The sequence below is a fragment of the Salmo trutta genome, chromosome 21 (genome assembly GCF_901001165.1).
Source record: "Salmo trutta chromosome 21, fSalTru1.1, whole genome shotgun sequence".
Taxonomy (NCBI): domain Eukaryota; kingdom Metazoa; phylum Chordata; class Actinopteri; order Salmoniformes; family Salmonidae; genus Salmo; species Salmo trutta.
This window is the reverse complement of record NC_042977.1, coordinates 20,264,031-20,288,685: the sequence shown is the minus strand read 5'-3', so window position 1 is coordinate 20,288,685 and position 24,655 is coordinate 20,264,031. Positions and strand designations below refer to the sequence as shown.

Sequence of the window (24,655 nt, the reverse complement as noted above, 5' to 3'; positions counted from 1 at the left end):
TTGAGAGCACTCATGTCAGGTAAGCATTTAACAGTTCCACAAACATGCCATGGCCTGACAAGAATGGGTTATTTGTAATAACTCTTAATTTATCAAGGCCTTGGTGGCCAAGCAGATCACATGTCACGAGAACTCAACCCCATAACCAACCAAGAGAATCTGTACTTTCGAAAGTAATTCACCGTCACACATTCCATTTCACGTGCATAACGTACCACATTATACTACTACACAGTAGTAAACCTTTTAAAATTGAATTGTTTGAAGTGCTTCTACAATTCTGTCTCAGATCGAGGATCATTTTCAAAACAGGATTTTTGTCTGAATAGATAGATACAGTATGTATGTTGACAAATGAAACACAGAAATGTCAATAAGTATAAAGCTTAACTTTTATTCAAGAGTCTTCAGACCAACCATCATTTCTAGACAAAGGGTAAAAGGTGCAACCATATGAATCGGAGCCTTAATAAAGCTATTCAATCACACACTACCGCATTTAACCCCCCCGTGAGTGATCTATTTATCTGGACAAGGCCACTTACATAAGGCATCATTAAGGTCACAGTGTATTTACAGATATAGAAAAAGAGAAGAGCAAGAGGACCAAAATAAAGAAATGCGTTATTAAACTGAATATAAATAAAACTATCCCATGATCAACACAGTTGCCAAGCAATAGTGGTATCTCCAAACATAGAAAAGAAAAGAAGGAAACAAATACATCACTGCTTTATGTTTCTGTACAATACTGTGGTATCTACGGAGTAAAATGGATGCATAGCTGCTCATTATTGGGATTTGCCTGGTGTTATAAGTAGGCCTAATCGAGTGACAAACAAACCCAAGATCATGCAACTTCTGGTATAATGATATATCAATGTTGTGTACAGCCTTTAGATACTGAGCTTACACAATGGACAACAAATTAGCTTTGTAGCATGTACTTTGAGACAAGCTACTTAATACATTGCACATTTAATAGCTGCACCAAACATCAACCCCCCTCCCCTCCCCAAACCTCGTTTAGGAGCATGTACCACCTCAGTTCGGATGGTGGTGCTCTCTCTCAAACCTCAATAGTGACGGCTGGGACGCACACACACTGCCAAACCCAGCCTAGACTCAACCAACGCTCCACACAAGAGCACAACAACTCCTTTGCTTGCATTCATTCATGACAACGAGACAATAAAACCTCAGTCAAAAACTCATCATCCCCTCAATGCCATTCAGGTCACAACACAAGCCATCCACTCAGGAGTCGTACATCCACAGGCAGGCACCCAGTCACAGGCATTCTTAGACAGGCACCCAGTCACAGGCATTCTGAGACAGGCACCCAGTCACAGGCATTCTGAGAGGCACCCAGTCACAGGCATTCTGAGAGGCACCCAGTCACAGGCATTCTGAGACAGGCACCCAGTCACAGGCATTCTTAGACAGGCACCCAGTCACAGGCATTCTGAGACAGTCACCCAGTCACAGGCATTCTTGGACAGGCACCCAGTCACAGGCATTCTTAGACAGGCACCCAGTCACAGGCATTCTGAGACAGGCACCCAGTCACAGGCATTCTGAGACAGGCACCCAGTCACAGGCATTCTGAGACAGGCACCCAGTCACAGGCATTCTGAGACAGGCACCCAGTCACAGGCATTCTTAGACAGGCACCCAGTCACAGGCATTCTGAGACAGGCACCCAGTCACAGGCAGTCTGACAGCAGGCTCACAGTCAGTCAGTCCACATGCTCACAGAAAACAACACACGTTTATTGGAGTAGTACCACTGCATATTTTCAAACCAGGAACTAACTCCGCAAAGCATCAGACACCATACAGAGAAAAAAACGTTCTTTCTTGTCCTCTCAGACATTTTCTTTCTTCTCTCTCTAGTGAATTTCTTAATTCTCCTTCATCCATGGTGGTTTTCGTGATATTTTTCAGAATGTGTCGACCTTTCAGAGCTCTTTCCTCTGAGAGGTCTTGGAGGCACTAAGTATGGTGCAAAAATGGCCTGCATGCTTTTCACTAGAGCACGCTCCCCTCGCTCGCCTTCCTCCCCTCTCAGGGCACTGCAGCCTCCCCACAGACAGGTTAGGAGACAGTCAGGACCATCGCTCAACACCGCTCTGCTCTCCTCTGCCCTGGGGCCCACCGCTTAGATGTGTCTCTTCATGTGAAGCGCCAAATGGTCCGAACGAGAGAAACACCTGCGAGGAGAAAGAGAGCATATCAGGCACAGCGTTTTAAGAATAGATAAAAGACTAATATAACAGCATTGATTTGTCCCCTACGTCAGTATTTCAGGTGCATGGATTTACCTTTAGTTGCCCAAACATTCAAAAGTGTTCATGACCTTTACAATCTTCCTCAATAAAATAATGAAAACAAACAATAGATACATCCATCCCTAAACACTTCTCTTACCTGTCACAGTGACTGCATTTAAATGGCTTTGCCCCAGTGTGCTTCCTGAAGTGTCTGGTTAGCTCATCACTCCGTGCAAAACGCCACTCACAGCCTTCCCATGAGCACCTGTAAGGCTTCTCACCTGCAAACAGAAAACAAATGATTTTATTGCTGTGCTCCATTGTTTCCAAATTAGAAATAGACATGACATACTATAAGTGCTACATAATAGAAAATAGAGTACTATAACTTGTAAATATGAGCTGTGGTGTACTGCTTAAAAGTAGTTGAATAAGCAGACATAGTGCTTATGAAGTGGCTGGGTGAGAAGGGATAAATGTAGGGGATTTCTAATGGTGAAAATTCCATTAGCTCTGGTAACAGTTTGCCTGGAATGTGGAGCCTTGCTAATGTGCAAGACAGCTGTAAACAGCTTGGCAAGCCGAGGTCAGAGGTGACGAGGGAAACTGCTCACATAACTCAGTAACGAATAACAGTAAATGTAAAATTCCCACCGCATTTTTAATGTAAATGATTCAGTCGTTTTCTTTTCCCATTGTGAAATGTGATCTGTTTTCAAGATCCAGTCCACATCCTCTGTGGCTGGCTTGGCCATGCCCACCAAAGGTTGTTATGTCGCCCCTCCCCCATTCAACATGAAGTCACTGCTGCTACTGTGTGAATTAGGTCACAGTTTAGACACTACTTACTAGCGAACTATCCCAAGAATGCAGAGAGAAATTTCATGAAAATAACAAAAAAAAACTAAGACTCTCTTGTAAACATATTAAAATGTAATTTTTTGATGAGGTTTAAATTTAGTCCCTCCCGAAACGGAATCATCTTCTGAACGTTCTTTGTAAAGTAAATGCCTGCAGATTCAGAACACTGATGACATCATAACCAGCTGGTCTGGATGTCTTTCCCAAGGCCTCTCTGCTGTGACAGCAGCATTAGTGTGTGGGTAACAACACCCACCTCCACTCTTTGGACTAGCTTGCTTTACCTGTATGATATTACTACTAAGACTCAGGTCTGGTCGGATAGCTCAGAGCTTCTGCTTTTTTTCTATACATATACAGTATACACTTGTTTGGGAGGAGGTGCTGTGGGGTTATGCAGTTTACCTGTACACAATCAACTATTTACCTGTATGTGTACGCTGGTGTGCTTTCAAGTGGGAACTTTTTGTGTAAACCTTTCGGCATCCGTTAAAATGACACCTGTGGACCCGCCTCCTCCCGTCTGGAGAAGCCTCCCCATTGGCTAAGCCTCCCCTCTCCACCGTTCGTCCACCAATGCTCCCTGTCCGTATTTTCCCAGGCGAGTGCATCACTGTCTGTATACCGCTCCACACCTGGGAGGATATGGAGGGGGCCTCCTTGTTCACCTCAGGAGAAGATGGCGGAGTGCTGATAACCATGGAACTCAGGTCCTCTCCCTCTCCCATAATGTCACTCAGTGGGTTGGAGGTGAAGTCGAGGGGCGGGGAGAGCTCCTCGGAGCTGTCGGACGCCTCACTGCTGGCGTCGGAGTTAAAGCTGTTGGCCTCTTGATTGTCCTCCTCCTTAATGTGAGTGTGGATCTTTGGGTCGGACTCGGCCTTGTCCCCACAGGCCAGGATCAGTTTGCTCCAGAGATCCTCTTGACTCGTCTCAAACTTGATGTCTGTGGCCGAGACGTAGGGCTCGCTCTGGAGGTACCGCTCCAACTCCAGACATGTCTGATGAAGGGGAAAATAATGAGTACAGCATGTAGGAGCTAGGAATAAAAACTACCCACAGTATACGGAACATATACACAATGTACTATTCTGAGGGCAGTGGAGTGGATCTAATGGGTGTCCTCCGAGACTCTAAGGCTGCTTCCAAAATGGCACCCTATTCTCTTTATAGTGCACTACTTTTGACAAGGGCCCATAGCCCATAGGGCCCTGGTCAAAAGTAGTGCACTATATAGGGAATAGGTTACCTTTTGAGAAGTAGATTAGATCAAGGAAGGTTACATGTAAACACACTTCCTCAGTTGGTGGCGTGCTCTTTCCACGACATAGCCGTCATCATGCGCAGTGATTACATTTACATATGCTACAGAGCCCCCCTGGTGGTTAGGGAAGTGCTTGTAGATATTTTAAATGTTTCAATTATTCAGCATAAATTGGATTTAATAATGCATCCAGTGGCATAGCTAGAAATAACATAGCACACAAGGGAATGGAGGAGGTAGGTCTGGTTCAAGCAGGTCCACAAAAAGCTTTATGTATGAATACTGCAAGAGTTTCATACTGCAAGAGTTATTTTAGGCTTCTAAAAAGGAAGTAAAGGACACTTCCTGAAAGCTTGACTATCAGAGAGTGGACGCTAACTACAGTATATTAAAAACTATGACATGCATCTAGCATTCCAAGTAATTCATTCCGAACTATAATGGGTATAGAATGCAAATTAAACCCAATATTCATTACAGGGTAAGTTGTTTTGTAATATATTTCTGCCTAAAAACGTTATTAGTAAGGCAATACTTTGTATTCATTGCAAAGATTTATTTTCAATAGGGCAGAATGCATCTCTGGCGAGCTTTGAATGCCTCAGGGCATGGAGAGGGAACTTGGCCCCAAGCCCGCATATCCAAGGGGAACTATGTGTAGAGAAGCCTATTTATTTCAATCACCATCAAAAAAGCAAAGCTAGTTTATCGACTATTATGTAATTCTTATAAAATGACTGCGAGTTAGTGGGAATTTTGAACAAAATCTGTTGAAAAAGACGCACATAGGCTACTCCTCTCCGGTAATTCCGAATAGATCGTCTCTCTTGCTCTCTAACACACGCACGTACACACATACACACAACAACTCTCTTCACTAGAATGAACTGCATAATCCGTCTACAGAACGGAATATAAACAATGTTGAGTCTTGGTTCATTCATGCGATTAGGCTATTACATTGTAACTAATGTATATAATTGCAACATGCATGCACGTTCAATAACAGTCTTACGTCAATTAAACTGTGTCAAAAATGTGCTACAAGTTCAATCCAATAGCTCAACTTTTTTGTTGTTCTGCATCACTTAGTCACGTTCTGCATTCCTGACAGCTTGCAGGTCCACTGACAGCAACCTGGGTTTGCGGACAAGTTTATGTCGATGTATATACATAAGCATTATTTTCCATTCATTTTAGAGTGTTTTCTATATCAAAATAGGACTATTCATAAATGATCATATATACATACCTGCTGCCAGTACTCCTCAAGAGATGGTAAAGCTGAAAAGTATCCGGTGTCATGCACTATCTGGAGCTCCTGAAAGATGCTGCACATAGGAATAACATCCATCTCACTCCTATAGATGCCGCTGCAATTACAACCAAAAATCAAGGTAGTTCAATTGTCTTGTTTTCTTTTTCAAGAAAACTTGCGACTTCGATGTATTTGCATGTATAATATGCTGTAGAAAAGCAGTTGGGAATAGTAGATATGTTTATCGCTTTACAGCAGTGATAGCGCACGTGTTCTTCCTAGAGCAATCTTCCTTGCTTGCTCTAATAGCAAACAGTGAACTCGCTGAAAGTCCGTCGACGCTCTGTAAACTTCACTATGCAATGTCTTACAGACGGCCTTCCCCCCACGTGATTGCATTACGCTCTCGTGATGCCGACCAATGGGTGCGCCAAATTATAACACCCGCCTACCTTGACCATCTTCTGTGATTTGGTTGGTGAGTTGACCTAAGTCTCCTTCATTTCCATTGGACCATGTGGGCTCTATTTTTAGAGGGCTATATAAAGTGTTCACCGCTTACTACAGCGAAGAACCACGTCTCTATCGGCCTAGTATGGGTTCAGTCTACCTTCTGAGCAGCAGTATTGCTTACAGTTTACTATTATTATGGCACGCAAGAGTTGGGAAATAGAATAATATCTTAACATTTATGCTTGGGTTTGAATTTATATTTTAACAATCCTTATGCATTCGTTTCCTAAATACAATGGGGGAGACATGGTTGGTTGTCTCAAGGGTTGGTTCCGGCCCGGCTCCACGAGGGGGCAAAAGGGGTCTTAGCCCCCTCAGTTGAAACTTGTACCACCTCAGTTTTAATTTGATGTCCCTATAAAATAATAACAAAAAGTTCAAGTGATTGAGTGACAGGTTGGCGCGAAATGTGTATCTCCGTTGCGCTGTATCAGCACCATGGACAGAGCGCGCCACATAATGTGTGTGTGTTCGTGTGTAAGGGGGCTATGGAAAGTCACTGGGCAGTTACGTATGACTCCTTTGCGTTTCCATAAAAAGCGGGAAAAACGCATCTCATCTGTGGTAGGCTGCGTGAATACGGAGCTATGCCTCTGCCTGTAATATTTGATTTTGATTTATAAGGAAGAGGCCAAGTTGACGGTTGAAGCTGTTGCACTTAACTCTGCCTCACGCCCCACCACTACATATTTTAGTTAGTTTCTTAGCTAGCGGTAAAAGTGTTATTAGCATATTTAGCTCTAACCAGCTAATCTGCCACTGCCACGATGGATATCAGAAATCAAACCACGAGGCCACCGCCAAGCCCAGCACGATGATGCTGTCGAGCTCCAGCTAGCATCGCGTGAAGAGCCCACCCACGTGTTTATGGTAAACCGGCATTGCTTAAATGATTACGTGGGTGGGTCGAATTTGATCCACAGAAGTATATTGTGCCCATGTTTGAAGCGGGCCTATAGGCGTATTTAGTTGGCAAGACAGCTGTGCAAGGCTGCCTCTCACTATTGTAGGCTATAGGCTATGTTTTGGTTATTTGCATTCGCCTTTTTATTTACTTCCTTTGTTCACTGTTAATGTAACTAGCCTAAATATAGACAAACATTCCTTTATTGATCTGATATCTTGTTTTGTTCGGTTTGCATTCATTCGTTCACATTCGCACTTGTGTCGGTATTCTAAGCTAAACTGCTATTCAGTATTTTTGTTATGCATGAATAACAAGGCTACTAGTTTCAGCATTTAGTTTGCATTATTTTTGTAAGACAGCTGAATGTATGGCGTCATTCACATAGGCTATTTGTAATAGGTGAATTACCTCATACATCTTCTAGCCTATATTCTTGCCAAATAGGCCTTGCTTTACTGTTTTAGGGCGCTGTCCATTGTGGTAATACAGCGCAACAGAGATGAGCTACAGATTTCGCAACAACCTGTCAGTTCAAAAGCTCTCAATGGTCTCAGAGTCTCGGCATTTTAACATTATTGTGGTATAGCATGATATAAGCAGCTTTCAATATAATTCCAATGCAAGAACCCCCCCAAAATTGTGCCGCATCACCAATTTTAACTTCCCCTTTAGTCACTTAATTCTGGCGCTTTAAATCAAATAAAATCCAATCAAAGCTTATTGGTTGCATACACAGATTTGCAGATGGTATCACAGGTACAGCAAAATGCTTGTGTTTCTAGCTCCAACGGTGCAGTAATACCTAGCAATACAAAACCACACATTCAATCTCCCCCCAAAAAAGAAAGAAATGAAGAAATATCAGAAAGAGCAATGCCAGAGTCTGGAATATATATATATATATATATATATATATATATATATATATATATATATATATATATAGTATATACACTACCTTTCAAAAGTTTGGGGTCACTTAGAAATGTCCTTGTTTTTGAAAGAAAAGCATTTTTTTGGTCCATTAAAATAACATCAAATTGATCAGAAATACAGTGTAGACATTGTTAATGTTGTAAATGACTATTGTAGCTGGAAAAGGCAGATTTTTTAATGGAATATAAACATAGACATACAGAGGCCCATTATCAGGACCATCACTCCTGTGTTACAATGGCACGTTGTGTTAATTAATCCAAGTTTATAATTTTAAAAGGCTAATTGATCATTAGAAAACCCTTTTGCAATTATGTTAGCACAGCTGAAAACTGTTGTTCTGATTAAAGAAGCAATAAAACTGGCCTTTTTTAGACTAGTTGAGTATCTGGAGCATCAGCATTTGTGGGTTCGATTACAGGCTCAAAAGGGCCAGAAACAAAGACTTTCTTTGGGATCTCGTTAGTCTGTTTTTGTTCTGAGAAATGGAGGCTATTCCATGCGAGAAATTGCCAAGAAACTGAAGATCTCGTACAATGCTGTGTACTACTACCTTCACAGAACAGCGCAAACTGGCTCTAACCAGAATAGAAAGAGGAGTGGGTGGCCCCGGTGCACAACTGAGCAAGAGGACAAGTACATTAGAGTGTCTAGTTTGAGAAACAGTTGCCTCACAAGTCCTCAACTGGCAGCTTCATTAAACAATACCCGCAAAACACCTGTCTCAACGTCAACAGTGAAGAGGCGACTCCGGGATGCTGGCTTTCTAGGCAGAGTTGCAAAGAAAAAGCCATATCTCAGACTGGCCAATAGAAATAAAAGATTAAGATGGGCAAAAGAACACAGACACTGGACAGTGGAACTATGCCTAGAAGGCCAGCATCCCGGAGTCGCCTCTTCACTTGAGACTGGTGTTTTGCGGGTACTATTTAATGAAGCTGCCACCCTTTGCCTTGATGATAGCTTTGCACACTTATAGTATTCTCTCAACCAGCTTCATGAGGAATGCTTTTCCAATAGTCTTGAAGGAGTTCCCACATATGCTGAGCGCTTGTTGGCTGCTTTTCCTTCACTCTGCGGTCCAACTAATCCCAAACCACCTCAATTGGGTTGAGGTCGAGTGATTGTGGAGGCCAGGTCATCTGATGCAGCACTCCATAACTCTCCTTCTTCGTCAAATAGCCCTTATACAGCCTGGAGGTGTGTTGGGTCATTGTTCTGTTCAAAAACAAATGATAGTCCCACTAAGTGCAAACCAGATGGGATGGCTTATTGCTGCAGAATGCTGTGGTAGCCATGATGGTTAAGTGTGCCTTGAATTTTTAATAAATCACTGACAGTGTCACCAGCAAAGCACCCCCACACCATCACACTTCCTCCTCCATACTTAACGGTGGGAAACACACATGAGGATATCCGTTCACCTACTCTGCGTCTCACAAAGACACAGCAGTTGGAAACAAAAATCTCAAATTTGGACTCATCAGACCAAAAGACAGATTTACACCATTCTAATGTCCATTGCTCATGTTTCTTGGCCCAAACAAGTCTCTTCTTCTTATTGGTGTCCTTTAGTAGTGGTTTCTGTGCATCAATTCGACCATGAAGGCCTGATTCACGCATTGTCCTCTGAACAGTTGATTGTTGAGATGTGTCTGTTACTTGAACTGTGAAGCATTTATTTGGGCTGCAATCTGAGGCTGCTAACTCTAATGAACTTATCCTCTGCAGCAGAGGTAACTCTGGGTCTTCCTTTCCTGTGGCGGTCCTCATAAGAGCTAGTTTCTACATAGCGCTTGATGGTTTTGCGACTGCACTTGAAGAAACTTTCAAAGTTCTTGACATTTTGCAGATTGACTCACTTTCATGTCTTAAAGTAATGATGAACTGTCATTTCTCTTTGCTTATTTGAGCTGTTCTTGCCATAGTATGGACATTGTTTTTTTTCCCAATTAGGGCTATATTCTGTATACCACCCTACCTTGTCACAACACAACTAATTGTGCAAAAGAGTGTGCAAAGCTGTTATCAAGTCAAATGATGGCTACTTTGAAGAATCTCAAATATAACATATATTTTGATTTGTTTAACACGTTTTTGGTTACTACATGATTCCATTTGTGTTATTTCATAGTTTTGAAGTCTTCACTCTTATTCTACAATTTAGAAATAGTAAAAATAAATACAACCCCTGGAATTAATAGGTGTGTCCAAACTTTTGACTGGTACTCTATATATACAGTGCCTTGGGAAAGTATTCAGACCCCTTCACTTTTCCACATTTTGTTAAGTGACAGCCGTATTGTAAAATATATTAAATAGATTTTTTTCCTCATCAATCTACACACACCCTATTTTGTACACTTAAGGATTAGCACCCTTTTTTCAATTTTCGCCTAAAATGACATACCCAAATCTAACTGCCTGTAGCTCAGGCCCTGAAGCAAGGATATACATATTCTTGGTACCATTTGAAAGGAATCACTTTGACGTTTATGGGAATGTGAAAGGAATGTAGTAGAATATAACACAATAGATCTGGTAAAAGATAATACAAAGATAAAAACCAACTGTTCTTTTTTACCTTTTTTGTACCATCATCTTTGAAATGCAAGAGAAAGGCCATAATGTATTATTCCAGCCCAGGTGCAATGTAGATTTTGGCCACTAGATGGCATCAGTCTATATGCAAAGTTTAGACTGATCCAATGAACCATTGCATTTCTATTAAGCATTTTCTATCAAGACTGCCCAAATGTGCCTAATTTGTTTATTAAAAACTTTTCATGTTCAAAATTGTGCACTCTCCTCAAACAATAGCATGGTATTATTTCGCTGTAATAGCTCTGTAGATTAACAAGAATTTAAGCTTTCTGCCGATATCAGATATGTCTATGTCCTGGGAAATGTTCTTGTTACTTACAACCTCATGCTAATCGCATTAGCCTACATTAGGAAGGGACACCAATCCCAAAGAAGTTAACTAGGCAAGTCAGTTAGGAACAAATTGTTATTTACAATGATTGCCTACCCCGGCCAAACCCGGATTACGCTGGGCCAATTGACAAATGACAAAGCAAAACAGGTTTTAGAAATATTACATTTACATAAGTATTCAGACCATTTACTCAGTACTTTGTTGAAGCACCTTTGGTAGCGATTACAGCCTTTAGTCTTCTTGGGTATGACTCTACAAGCTTGGCACACCTGTATTTGGGGAGTTTCTCCCATTCTTCTCTGCAGATCCTCTCAAGCTCTGTCAGGTTGGATGGGAGCGTTGCTGCACAGCTATTTTCAGGTCTCTCCAGAGATGTTCCTTTGGGTTCAAGTCCAGGCTCTGGCTGGGCCACTCAAGGACATTCAGAGACTTGTCCCGAAGCCACTCCCGTGTTTTCTTGGCTGTGTGCTTAGGGTCATTGTCCAGTTGGAAGGTGAACCTTCACCCCAGTCTGAGGTCTTGAGGGCTCTGGAGCAGGTTTTCATCAAGGATCTCTCTGTACTTTGCTCCGTTCATCTTTGCCTCGATCCTGACTTGTCTCCCAGTCCCTTCCCGCTGAAAAACATCCCCACAGCATGATGCTGCCACCACCATGCTTCACTGTAGGGATGGTGCCATGTTTCCTCCAGACCTGACGCTTGGTATTCAGGCCAAAGAGTTCAATTTTGGTTTCATCAGACCAGAGAATCTTGTTGATATCAGGTTGCTTCTTGTGTAAATATTTTCCATCTGGATTTTAATGATTTGTTTCACTGAACCAGTTCAGTTTCACTGAACCAGACTTGTGGAGGTCTACATTTTTTTTCTGGGGTCTTGGCTGATTTCTTTAGATTTTCCCATGATGTCAAGCAAAGAGGCATTGAGTTTGAAGGTAGGCCTTGAAATACATCCACAGGTAGACCTCCAATTGAATCAAATGATGTCAATTAGCCTACCAGAAGCTTCTAAAGCCATGACATCATTTTCTGGAATTTTCTGAGCTGTTTAAAGGCACAGTCAAATTACTGTATGTAAACTTCTGACCCGCTGGAATTGTGATACAGTGAATTTTAAGTGAAATAATCTGTCTGTAAACAGTTGTTGGAAAAATGACTTGTGTCATGCACAAAGTAGATGTCCTAACCGACTTGCCAAAACTATAGTTTGTTAACAAGAAATTTGTGGAGTGGTTGAAAAATGAGTTTTAATTACTCCAACCTAAGTGTATGTAAACTTCCGACTTCAACTGTACATACATATTTATATTCCGGACTCTGACTTTGCTTATTCTGATATTTCTTAATTTCTTTCTTTATATTTTTGGGATTTGTGTGTGTTGTTTTGTATGGTCGGTATTGTTGGAATTAGAAACATAAGTATGTGTACATGACTAATAAACTTTGATTTGAAGAGTCTTGTAAGACATACTGGTGCTGAAAAATACACACAAGACTAAAAAGAGAGACACCCAACGCCGGTCTCCCCTTTATACAGATTACAACTTCTCATTTTCGGGTTAATTGAAAATGAAACCTTGTTCAACGTATCACCCATTCTTAAACAAGCCATACAAAGCTGGTTACAATAAAAATGTGATCCTCCAGAAAAGACAGAACAAATATAACAACAAATATTATGGTTACACTCAAATATACAGATTTTTATTTAAAAAAAGCAGCTATCTAAAATATGTTTACTGAATCCAAAGTTACCAACCAACTGATTGCAACATTACCACAGAAATGGAGGAAGCAAGTGGAACAGTGAGAAGGTAGGGAACTTGTTTGTCTGCCATATATTAAAGACACAAATGAACTGAAAAAGGAAAATATATAAATAGAAAAATATACCAGTTTCATTTGAGGACAAAAATGCTGACAGCTGCACATACAGGTTGCAAAAAAGCTGGGAAAAGATGTTCAATGTACCGGTACTATGACACATGGGTTATGAACAGATACACAAAACAAAGCTTGATTCAACACTTCATGTTTTTCAATTTCAATTATTATACAAAATTCTTGCCGCCAACAGAATGTTATATACAGTATATGGGGCGTACAACAATCTAAGCAATGCAACTATTAAAAAATGTATTCTGGTATTGCCCCCGTGTAGCTTGTTTCTGGTCACAGGTTTAGGAATGGCTGAATAATCAGAACATTTATTCAAATTAACCCTACTAATAGCAGTGTTCTGTGATTTGAAAAACAATAGTCAATCAATCAAAATATAATACTCCCTGGAAAAATATGGATCTTTAACTTACACTCTGTGCATACTATGCCATTGGAAAGGTTGAAAAGTCATGTAAGACATCGCAGCACAGTTGGAACATATACGGCACATGAAAATCAAAATATGGTGATTTACGGAGATAGGTGGGATGGACTGAGAGTAGCTGAGGGGTGGGATTAAAAAGCTCAAGATCTGTGATAGTTATTACTGAAAACACTATATTTAATATACACCGGAGATGTCTGAGTACTATCTATCCGACATATAATGTGTATGTAAAATAAATCAATGTGTTTGTTATGTAATAACAGCGGTGTATAAAAGTACCATGCACAGTGCCTTCGGAAGGTATTCACACCCCTTGACTTTTTCCACATTTGTGTTGTGTTACAGCCTGAATTTAAAATGTATTCAATTTTTTGTCACTGTCCTACACACAATACCCCATAATGTGAACACTTTATTTATTTATTTATTTATTTATTATTATTATTATAAAAAATTGAATCGCTTTTGTTACGGCAAGCCTAAATAAGTTCAGGAATCAAAATTTGCTTAATAAGTCACATAATAAGTTGCATGGATTCACTCTGTGTACAATAATCGTGTTTAACATGATTTTTTAATGACTAACTTATCTCTATACTGCCCTACAAAGCAAAAGAGCAGTAACTGCACATTTGGTCAAAAATTGTGTACATGCTTTATCATGTGGACAAATATCCTGCCTCCATTGTGTTGTGTTTTGGAGAAAATGGGGGGTCATGTTTACAGTAACTGCAAAAAGTTACAGTGAATCCAAGGAAAAAAGCAGTAACTGCTTTTTACCTTGGTTTCACTGAGCTTTGGGCTGCAGTTACTATGGTTTACCTTGGTATTATTGATTGTTCTTTGCTGATACAAGTATCAAACTATATGACACTGTATGACACATACAGTAAACATTTATTGGCATGGAAACGTATTCCAGTGGGTGTACCAAGCAAGAAGGCAGTAACTGCTGTCTAGGGTCAAAGGTCATGTCAGGATCAATATGAGTAAAATATAACCTCATAGCAAGTCAACAGATTGAATATCCCTTTGAGCATGGTGAAGTTATTAATTACACTTTGGATGGTGTATCAATATACCCAGTCACTACAAAGATACAGGCGTCTTTCCTAACTCAGTTGCCGGAGAGGAAGGAAACCCCCCAGGGATTTCACTATGAGGCCAATTGTGACTTTAAAACAGATACAGAGTTTAATGGCTTTGATAGGAGAAAACTGAGGATAGATCAACAACATTGTAGTTACTCCTCACTACTAACCTATCTGACAGGGTGAAAAGAAGGAAGCTTTTATAGAATACAAATATTCTAAAGTACTAAGGTAATACTGCAAATAATTTGGCAAAGCAATTACATTTTGTTTGGGGCAAATCCAGTACAACATTACTGAGTACCACTCCATATTTTCAAGCATATTGGTGGCTGCATTATGTTATGCGTATGCCTGTAATCGTTAAGGACTGGGGAGTTTTTCAGGATAAAAATAAATAGAATATAGCTAAGCACAGGTAAAATAAAATCCTAGAGGAAAACCTTGTTCAGTCTACTTCCACCAGACACTGGGAGATGAATTCACCTTTCAGCAGAACAATAAGCTAAAACATTATTTTATCAAATTGAATATAGGTTGTGGAGAGAAATCGTAAATATAGTAGTCTAAATATCCTGAGTGGCGCTGAGGTATAAGGCATTGCATGTCAGTGCTAGAGGCGTCACTACAGACCCTGGTTGGATCCCGGGCTGTATCACAACCGGCCGCGATCGGGAGTCCTATAGGGCGGCGCACAGTTGGCCCAGCGTCGTCCGGGTTAGGGGAGGGTTTGGCCGGGGGAGGCCGTCATTGTAAAATAAGAATTTGTTTTTAACTGACTTGCCTAGTTAAATAAAGGTTAAATTAAAAAAAATCTAAATAAAGGTTAAAAAAATTATAATATTTATATATAGTCTATCTAGGCAGGCCACCCACTAAGCTTGATAAACTTTTCTAACAGATTTCTCTCACTGTTCTAGAATGACAAAGTCATACATAGCCTGTCATTTCTCCAAAAAGGATGTTTTGCGTTGCTCTCCTTTGCATATTGTATGAGCTTATTGCTGTGTCTACAGTGGGATGATTTCATAAACATGGTGGTAGCCTACATTAGCCTATGTCCCAACAAACATATAGAACAGTTATTTATATTTTTTAGTACAATTCTAATACAAATGTTTACAGATAAATAGTGCAACATTGTAGGGGTGAAAAATGCATCCACAGGATTGCATAAGATCTGGGATAGAGTTGAATTCCACGGAAACAAACAAGCACATTGATTAAAGAAAGCTGCGACAAACAACATTTTTGGAACAGAACCCCATTGTCTTATCCACCAGCCTAGTCAGTCTGCTGCCTGATACCCTCTGCCCTACTGAGTCTCTTTAGTCAGTCTCAGCTGTAGGCATTTGCAACACTTAGCATCAAAATTTGTCATAAGTCGGTGATTTAGGGATTTACTAAATATTGACTAGTCTTAATAGTGACTGAATATAGAAAAATAAAGTAATATAATTTCTAATACCAATGTAGTTTGGTACCGCAATACCGCATCATTTGTGCGGTGACGTCAGATTGATAATGTCCTCTTTATTGGTGTTATCAAATACAATAAGAGGAAATGGACCTCGCTACATCATCCTTTGATCTGGTACAAGAGTTGTCTCAGTCAAGACTCCGACCCATTCATACGTTCAGTATGTAGAGTCTGATTTTATGTTCCATATTTCAATCGGTTAAAGAATGAAATTCACCTGTCTTAAAAATCTCATGAAACTGACAGGATACATACATTTAAAGGAGTACAGTTTATTTGTGTCATGAGACCAGTATAATCTGCTTGGAATGGACCAAATTTCAGTGTCTGTTTTGGAGACAAACAAGTAAAAGAGCTTGAGTCTTGACAGCCTTTGCTTGCGACTAAATTCCCAATAAAAGTAGACGATCCAATGAATCTGCCACAATGAACAGCCCTTAATGAACTTTTCTGAAAATATTTTCATCAAACTGTAAACCCTGACTCTGCAGAAAGGACACAAGTTCAAAACATGTACATGGTGGGGTCAAGTTGGATAACAGACAGCAAATATGTTTATTTGATTTGATAGAACATGAGGTCTCTGCTGAGGAACTCTCCAGGGCTGCGTCCCCAATGGCACCCTATTCTCTACAGCTGGGCGCCAGATAGCTTAGCTGTTAGGAGCGTTGGGCCAGGAACCGAAAGATTTTTGTCTAGGTCAAAAATCTGCCAATGTGCACTTGAACAAGACACTTAACCCTAATCGCTCCTTTAAGTCGATCTGGATAATAGCATCTGCTAAGTGACTTAACTTTAAATGTGGGCTATGATGAAAAGCAGTGCACTATCTACAGAATAGAGTGCCATTTTGGACGCAGACCACATTGTTTCTGTGTGTATAGACTTTAATCTCAGAGCCATTTACTGAGTTGAATAGATGGCAGTGGCTTGTGTTCAGGAGGAGAGTATGACTCACAGTGTCTCATAACAGGCTCTCAGTGAAACAGATGCCTTCACTTTACCTTGACCAATAAACCATGAAATATGTCAATGTAAGACCTTTTCCTGGGTTTAGGGCATGAAAAACAACATGCAGCATGTTGGTATCCTATAGGAAATATTGGAGCTAAGATGGTGCATTGATATCTCTGATCTTACAGTTGCTGTGCATTTGAATATTTTATTTTGTTGTTTGATCAGTTGGTCCCTCTTTTTCACCTATTGGGGGTTAACTGGGTTCGTTAACTGAATCACATATAGAACTTGATTTCTAGGTTTTCTGTGTCGTCAACAACATTTTATTCTCAATTATTCATTTATATCCAAATGTGTCATCCTGAATGTTTCTGCATATCTGAGATATGCATAAATCCTGAACTCCCATAAAAATATTGAATTTCCTTACAGTATATCACAAACAGAGCTACCACTGTTTGCAGCAATCAAACCTACACTACTGTTATAACACCTTGAAACCTGAGTAATGAAATAAAAGTTGATCATGACTATAATCAACATGTTATAATTTAGGTAAAAAATATGACTTTTTTTTATTCACAAACATTCAGTAGTGTAGGATATAAATAATCTATAGCAGATTTGTATATATGTTTTCTCATCACTGACAAAAAAAACTGGTGATTTCCTAACATTTTCTATGTTGTCAGATACTGCTAGTACCCAGTGGTGGATGTGCCTAATTGCAGCATGTAAGTGCACCCAACCTAATACAGTTGAGTGCTTCTCCCTTGCTTCCTCAGACTATAGTCTTTAAAGACAAGCATAATTTTTGACAAGCATAATCATTTCAAATGTTGGCGCAGCACTTGGAAAAGGGCTCTATTTAACGAGTCGAATCATTAAAATCCTGACCTGACAAGACTTGATAAACATTTCAGAGCTGAGGTTTAAAAGTAACTGTGTGTAGGAAATGTGGGTTTGGGTTTTGGGTTTTAAAACAGCTACTAACTACTTACAGACATAAAATCATAGAGTTGTGGACCTTGCATGTAGGCCAGGGTAGCATGCATCCCGTGTTCTTAAGATCAGGAAGGAAGCCACTGTAGCCACAAATGGGAAAAAGGATAGATACTGTAGGCCTGTGGAAAACATCACCAGAGCAAGGTAAGTATATGACAGCAATGTACCGTATAACTTCAATTAATAGCCCAGGCGTTTATTTTCTTAGATCTCGAAAAAAAAAAAAAAAAGATTCCTTGACAGAATAATTATTCTCCTCATTGACTGTGCGTTTTCGGCAGTTCTTACTTTTGCTACTGGAGGGCGATCAGAAGATTTCTAGGGATCTGTACTCCCGAAGTTGTTGACAGTTTTTGTGCTTCCCAGTTAGCTAGCAGTTATTAGCTGTTTGCAGCTAATGGCTAGCAGTTTCTAACTGGCGATAAAAACGGAAGATTGACATAAATTCTTTCTAGTCATTGCTGAATTATTTAATGTAACAAATCAAACATTACATCTCATAAACAATTCATGGTAATTCATGGTAAAATTGTAAACAATTAATTTAGACCTGGCGTTTATTTGAAACAGCCGTTTATTTGCTGAAATGTGTGCCATTGCCTGGCTATTAAAAGGGACAGGTGGCTATTTGAGACTCAGCGTTTGAAGTTTTACGGATACGTTATATAGAAAATGTTCAGACTAAATTTCACAGAAATTGTCCTTGAATTTTCATAACTAACTTATTTTACTTGAGAGCAAAGGCATAGCTTTAAATTACTGTATACACATGATTATCTACACTCAGTGGTTAGTTTATTAGGTACACCACCTCAGTGAGTCACTTGGCCTTGGCTTTTTATGTAAAGCAGGCAGACAGGCATCGAGGCATTCAGTTACTGTTCGATTTAAATTTAGAATGTGCAAAACGAGTGACCTAAGCGACATTGAGTGTGGTATGATCATCGGTGCCAGGCGCGCCGGTTCCAGTATCTCAGAAACGACCGGCCTCCTGGGCTTTCCACGCACGACAGTCTCTAGAGTTTACAGAGAATGGAGCGACAAACAAAAAACTTCCAGTCATCAGCAGTCCTGTGGGCAAAAACAGGTACAGTAGAAAGAGAATAACAATAATCGTGCAAGCCCACAAACAGGCCCATAACAGAGCAGTACAACAGTGGTGTGCAGAACGGCATCTCGGAATGCACAACTTGTCGGTCCTTGTCACGGATGGGCAGTTGCAGCAAACGACCACACCGGATTCCACTCCCATCAGGTAAAAACCAGAAGAAGCGGCTCCAGTGGACATGCGATCACCAACACTGGACAATTGAGGAGTGGAAAAACATCACCTGGTCTGACGAATCCCATTTCCTGTTGCGTCATGCTCATGGGCAGAGTCAGGATTTGGCGTAAGCAGCATGAGTCCATGGCCCCATCCTGCCTGTTGTCAACAGTACAGGCTTGTGGCGTGGTGTAATGGTGTGGGGAATGTTTTCCTGGTACACGCGAGGTCCCTTGATACCAATTCAACAATGTTTGAACGCCACAGCATATCTGAACATTGTTGCTGACCAGGTTCATCCCTTCATGGCTACAGAGGGGTCCGACCCGGTACTAGATGGGTGTACCTCATAAACTGGCGTGTATAACTGGCGTGTATAAAAGTTCCCATGCATGTATTCCATTTCATTCATTCAGAATCTTTTTTTGGAGGGGGGGGGGGGTAGCGTGCGCACATGGGCATGTGTGTGTGTGTCATGAGCTCCCATTCCAAGGCCAGGCAGCGACAGAGAGCAGCTGAGAATGTGATGATAACAGGACTGATCCCAGAGGAACCCCACATCCATACATTAACTCCCGGAATGTGACCTCTTCCCACTGTATCCCAGACCTGGAATGCATCCCAAATGGAAACCTATTCCCTATATAGTGCACTACATTTGACTACATCCCTATGGGCCCTGGTCAAAAGTAATACACTATATAGGGAATAGGGTGCCACTGGGACGCAGCCCTGGAATTCTCATCGTCCGCAGAGGCAAGCCTCCTCCCTGGCTAAATTCCTCATTCATCCCAACTGACTCACTCATGAGAACCACCCGTATAACTAAAACACCAGAGCTAATTCAAACCTCAGATTTACCTCATTTGAAAACCACATGTGACCGTGTCTGACAACATGTTTACAGTGTGAGGCTCATCTTTTATTATGTGCTGCTTTGATGAATCACCAGACCACAAACAGTGAATTAGTGTGCTCCGAAATAAAATAAATGTATGGCTCAAGCTGTGTATTTTAATGTCACAGTATTCTTAGGCACCTACAGTGTCTACAGAAAGTATTCATACCCTTCATTTATTCCACATTTTGTTGTGCTACAGCCTGAATTCAAAATTGGTTAAAAAAAAAATGCTGCTATTTACACACAATACGCCATAATGACAAAGTGTAACATGTTTTTAGAACATTTTGCTAATTTATTGAAAATTAAATACAGAAATATCTAATTTACATACACTACCGTTCAAAAGTTTGGGGTCACTTAGAAATGTCCTTGTTTTTGAAATTTTTTTGCCATTAAAATAACATCAGATTGATCAGAAATACAGTGTAGACATTGTTAATGTTGTCAATTACTTTTGTTTCTGGAAACGGAATATCTACATAGGCGTACAGAGGCCCATTATCAGCAACCATCACTTCTGTGTTCCAATGGCACTTTGTGTTAGCTAATCCAAGTTTATCATTTTTAAAGGCTAATTGATCATTAGAAAACCCTTTTGCAATTATGTTAGCACAGTTGAAGACTGTTCTGATTAAAGAAGCAATAAAACTGGCCTTCATTAGACTAGTTGATTATCTGGAGCGTCAGCATTTGTTGGTTCGATTACAGGCTCAAAATGGCCAGACACAAAGGCTTTCTTCTGAAACTCGTCAGTCTATTCTTGATCTGAGAAATGAAGGCTATTCCATGCTAGAAATTTCCAAGAAACTGAAGGTCTCGTACAACGCTGTGTACTACTCCCTTCACAGAACAGCGCAAACTGGCGCTAACCAGAATAGAAAGAGGAGTGGGAGGCCCCGGTGCACAATTGAGCAAGAGAACAAGTACATTAGAGTGTCTAGTTTGAGAAACAGACGCCTCATAAGCCCTCAACTGGCAGCTTCATTAAACAGTACCCGCAAAACACCAATTTCAACATCAACAGTGAAGAGGCGACTCCGGGATGCTGGCCTTCTAGGCAGAGTTGCAATCTTCATCTCTGTAACCCACACATGCAATTATCTATAAGGTCCCTCAGTCGAGCAGTGAATTTCAAACAGATTCAACCACGAAGACCAGGAAGGTTTTCCAAAGCCTCACAAAGAAGGGCACCTCTTGATAGATGGGTGAAAAAAAGCACACATTGAATATCCCTTTGAGCTCGGTAAAGTTGTTAATTACACTTTGGATGGTGTATCAATACACACTGTCACTGCAAATACACAGGTGTCCTTCCTAACTCAGTTAACAGAGAGGAAGGAAACCACTCAGGGATTTCACCATGAGGCCAATTGTGACTTTAAATCAGTTACAGAGATTAATGGCTGTGATAGGAGAAAACTGAGGATGGATCAACAACGTTGTAGTTACTTCACAATACTAACCTAATTGACAGAGTGAAAAGAAGGAAGCTTGTACAGAACAAAATTATTACAAAACATGCATCCTGTTTGCAACAAAGCACTAAAGTAATACTGCAAAGCAATTAACATTTTGTCCTGAGTACAAAGTGTTATGTTTGAGGCAAATCCAATACAACACATACTGAGTACCACTCTCCATATTTTCAAGCATAATGGTGGCTGCATCATGTTATGGGTATGCTTGTAATCATTAAGGACTGGGGAGTTTTTCAGGATAAAAAAGAAACGGAATGGAGCTGAGCACAGGAAAAAACCTAGAGGAAAACCTTGTTCAGACACTGGGAGATAAATTGACCTTTCAGCAGGTGTGTTCCTTTCTTAATCATGTCCAAACAATTGACTTAGCCACAGATGGACTCCAATCAAGTTGTAGTCACATCTCAAGAATGATCAAAGGAAATTGGATGCACCTGAGCACAATTTGGAGTGCCATTGCAAAGGGGTGTGAATACTTATGTAAATGCGATATTTCTGTATTTCATTTTCATAAAGGGGGTTAATGCAAATAGTCTGGGTAGCCATTTGATTAACTGTTCAGCAGTCTTATGGCTTAGGGGTAGAAGCTATTCAGGAGCCTTTTGGTCCCAGACTCTAGTACCAAACAATCAATCAATCAAATGTATTTATAAAGCCCTTCTTACATCAGCTGATGTCACAAAGTGCTATAGAGAAACCCAGCCTAAAACCCCAAACAGCAAGCAATGCTGGTGTAGAAGCATGGTGGCTAGGAAAAACTCGCTAGATAGGCCAGAAACTAGGAAGAAACCTAGAGAGGAACCAGGCTATGAGAGGTGGCCAGTCCTCTTCTAGCTGTGCCGGATGGAGATTATAACAGAACATGGCCAAGATGTTCAAATGTTCATAGATGACCAGCAGGGTCAAATAATAATAATCACAGTGGTTGTAGAGGGTGCAACAGGTCAGCACCTCAGGAGTAAATGTCAGTTGGCTTTTCATAGCTGATCATTCAGAGTATTTCTACCACTCATGCTGTCTCTAGAGAGTTGAAAACAGCAGGTCTGAGACAGGTAGCACGTCCGGTGAACAGGTCAGGGTTCCATAGCCGCAGGCAGAACAGTTGAAACATGAGCAGCAGCACAACCAGGTGAACTGGGGACAGAAAGGAGTCATCAGGCCAGGTAGTCCTGAGGCATGGTCCGAGGGCTCAGGTCCTCCGAGAGAGAGAGAGAAAGAAAGAAAGAAAGAAAGAAAGAAAGAAAGACAGAGAGAGAGAAAAGAGAGTTGGAATTAGAGAGAGCATACTTAAATTCACACAGGACACCAGATAAGACAGGAGAAATACTCCAGATATAACAGACTGACCCTAGCCCCCTGACACATAAACTATTGCAGCATAAATACTGGAGGCTGAGACAGGAGGGGTCGGGAGACACTGTGGCCCCGTCCAACGATACGCCCGGACACGGCCAAACAGGCAGGATATAACCCCACTCACTTTGCCAAGGCACAGCTCCCACACCACTAGAGGGATATCTTCAACCACCAACTTACCATCCTGAGACAAGGCCGAGTATAGCCCACGAAGATCTCCCCCACGGCACAATCCCGGACAGGAAAATCACGTCAGTGACTCAACACACTCAAGTGACGCACCCCTCCTAGGGACGGCATGGATGAGCACCAGTAAGCCAGTGACTCAGCCCCTGTAATAGGGTTAGAGGCAGAGAATCCCAGTGGAGGGAGGGGAACCGGCCAGGCAGAGACATCAAGGGTGGTTCGTTGCTCCAGTGCCTTTCCGTTCACCTTCACACTCCTGGGCCACACTACACTCAATAATAGGACCTACTGAAGAGATGAGTCTTCAATAAAGACTTAAAGGTCGAGACCGAGTCTGCGTCTCTCACATGGATAGGCAGACCATTCCATAAAAATTGAGCTCTATAGGAGAATTTTCTTAGAAATTCTAGGGACAGTAAGGAGGCCTGCTTCTTAGCGCACGTGTAGGTATGTACGACAGGACCAAATCGGAAAGATAGGTAGGAGCATGCCCATGTCATGCTTTGTAGGTTAGCAGTAAAACCTTGAAATCAGCCCTTGCCTTAACAGGAAGCCAGCGTAGAGAGGGTAGCACTGGAGTAATATGATCACATTTTTTGGTTCTAGTCAAGATTCTAGCAGCCGTGTTTAGCACTAACTGAAGTTTATTTCGTGCTTTATCCGGGTAGCCGGAAAGTAGTAGAGCATGGATACATTTTTCTGCATCATTTTTGGACAGGAAGTTTCTGATTTCTGCAATGTTACGTAGATGGAAAAAGCTGTCCTTGAAACAGTCTTGATATGTTCTTCAAAAGACAGATCAGGGTCCAGAGTAACGCCGAGGTCCTTCACAGTTTTATTTGAGACGACTGTACAACCATCAAGATTAATTGTCAGATTCAACAGAAGATCTCTTTGTTTCTTGGGACGTAGAACTAGCATCTCTGTTTTGTCCGAGTTTAAAAGTAAAACATTTGCCGCCATCCACTTCCTTATGTCTGAAACACAGGCTTCCAGGTAGGGCAATTTTGGGGCATCACCATGTTTCATCAAAATGTACAGCTGTGTGTCGTCCGCATAGCAGTGAAAGTTAACATTATGTTTCCAAATGACATCACCAAGAGGTAAAATATATAGTGAAAACAATAGTGGTCCTAAAACGGAGCCTTGAGGAACACCAAAATTTACAGTTGATTTGTCAGAGGACAAACCATCCACAGAGACAAACTGATATCTTTCCGACAGATAAGATCTAAACCAGGCCAGAACTTGTCTGTGTAGACCAATTTGGGTTTCCAATCTCTCCAAAAGAATGTGGTGATCGATGGTATCAAAAGCAGCACTAAGGTCTAGGAGCGCGAGGACAGATGCAGAGCCTCGGTCTGACGCCATTAAAAGGTCATTTACAAACAGGAGGACTGGGGACTTTTTCAGAATAAAAAGAAACGGAATGGAACTGAGCACAGGAAAAAACTTAGAGGAAAACCTTGTTCTGTCTTGTTCAGACACTGGGAGATACATTTACCTTTCAGCAGGGCAATAACTTAAAACACAAGTCCAAATCTACACTGGAGTTGCTTACCAAGAAGACAGTGAATGTTCCTGAGTGGCCGAGTTACAGTATTGACTTAAATCTGCTTGAAAATCGAAACCTGAAAATGCTTGTCTAGCAATGATCAA

At 41.0% G+C, this 24,655-nt stretch overlaps 1 protein-coding gene and 1 long non-coding RNA gene across 2 annotated transcripts in view; one reads left to right on the top strand and one right to left on the bottom strand.

The window, feature by feature from the left end:
- Positions 1–374: 374 nt before the first annotated feature.
- LOC115156898 (Krueppel-like factor 6) lies at positions 375–5,987 on the bottom strand. Its single transcript, XM_029704695.1, has 4 exons — positions 5,651–5,987; positions 3,562–4,135; positions 2,431–2,554; positions 375–2,213 (listed from the first exon to the last, which is right to left on the bottom strand). Exons 1-4 carry the CDS (start codon positions 5,750–5,752, stop codon positions 2,162–2,164), a joined length of 852 nt encoding a protein of 283 aa, XP_029560555.1. The 5' UTR covers positions 5,753–5,987; the 3' UTR covers positions 375–2,161.
- A 40-nt stretch (positions 5,988–6,027) lies between these two features.
- The window catches only part of LOC115156899 (uncharacterized), a 36,169-nt gene continuing 17,541 nt past the window's right edge, over positions 6,028–24,655 (top strand). The window contains exon 1 of the long non-coding RNA XR_003868344.1: positions 6,028–6,134. This is a non-coding gene — a long non-coding RNA (uncharacterized LOC115156899). The remainder of the gene's footprint in view (positions 6,135–24,655) is intronic.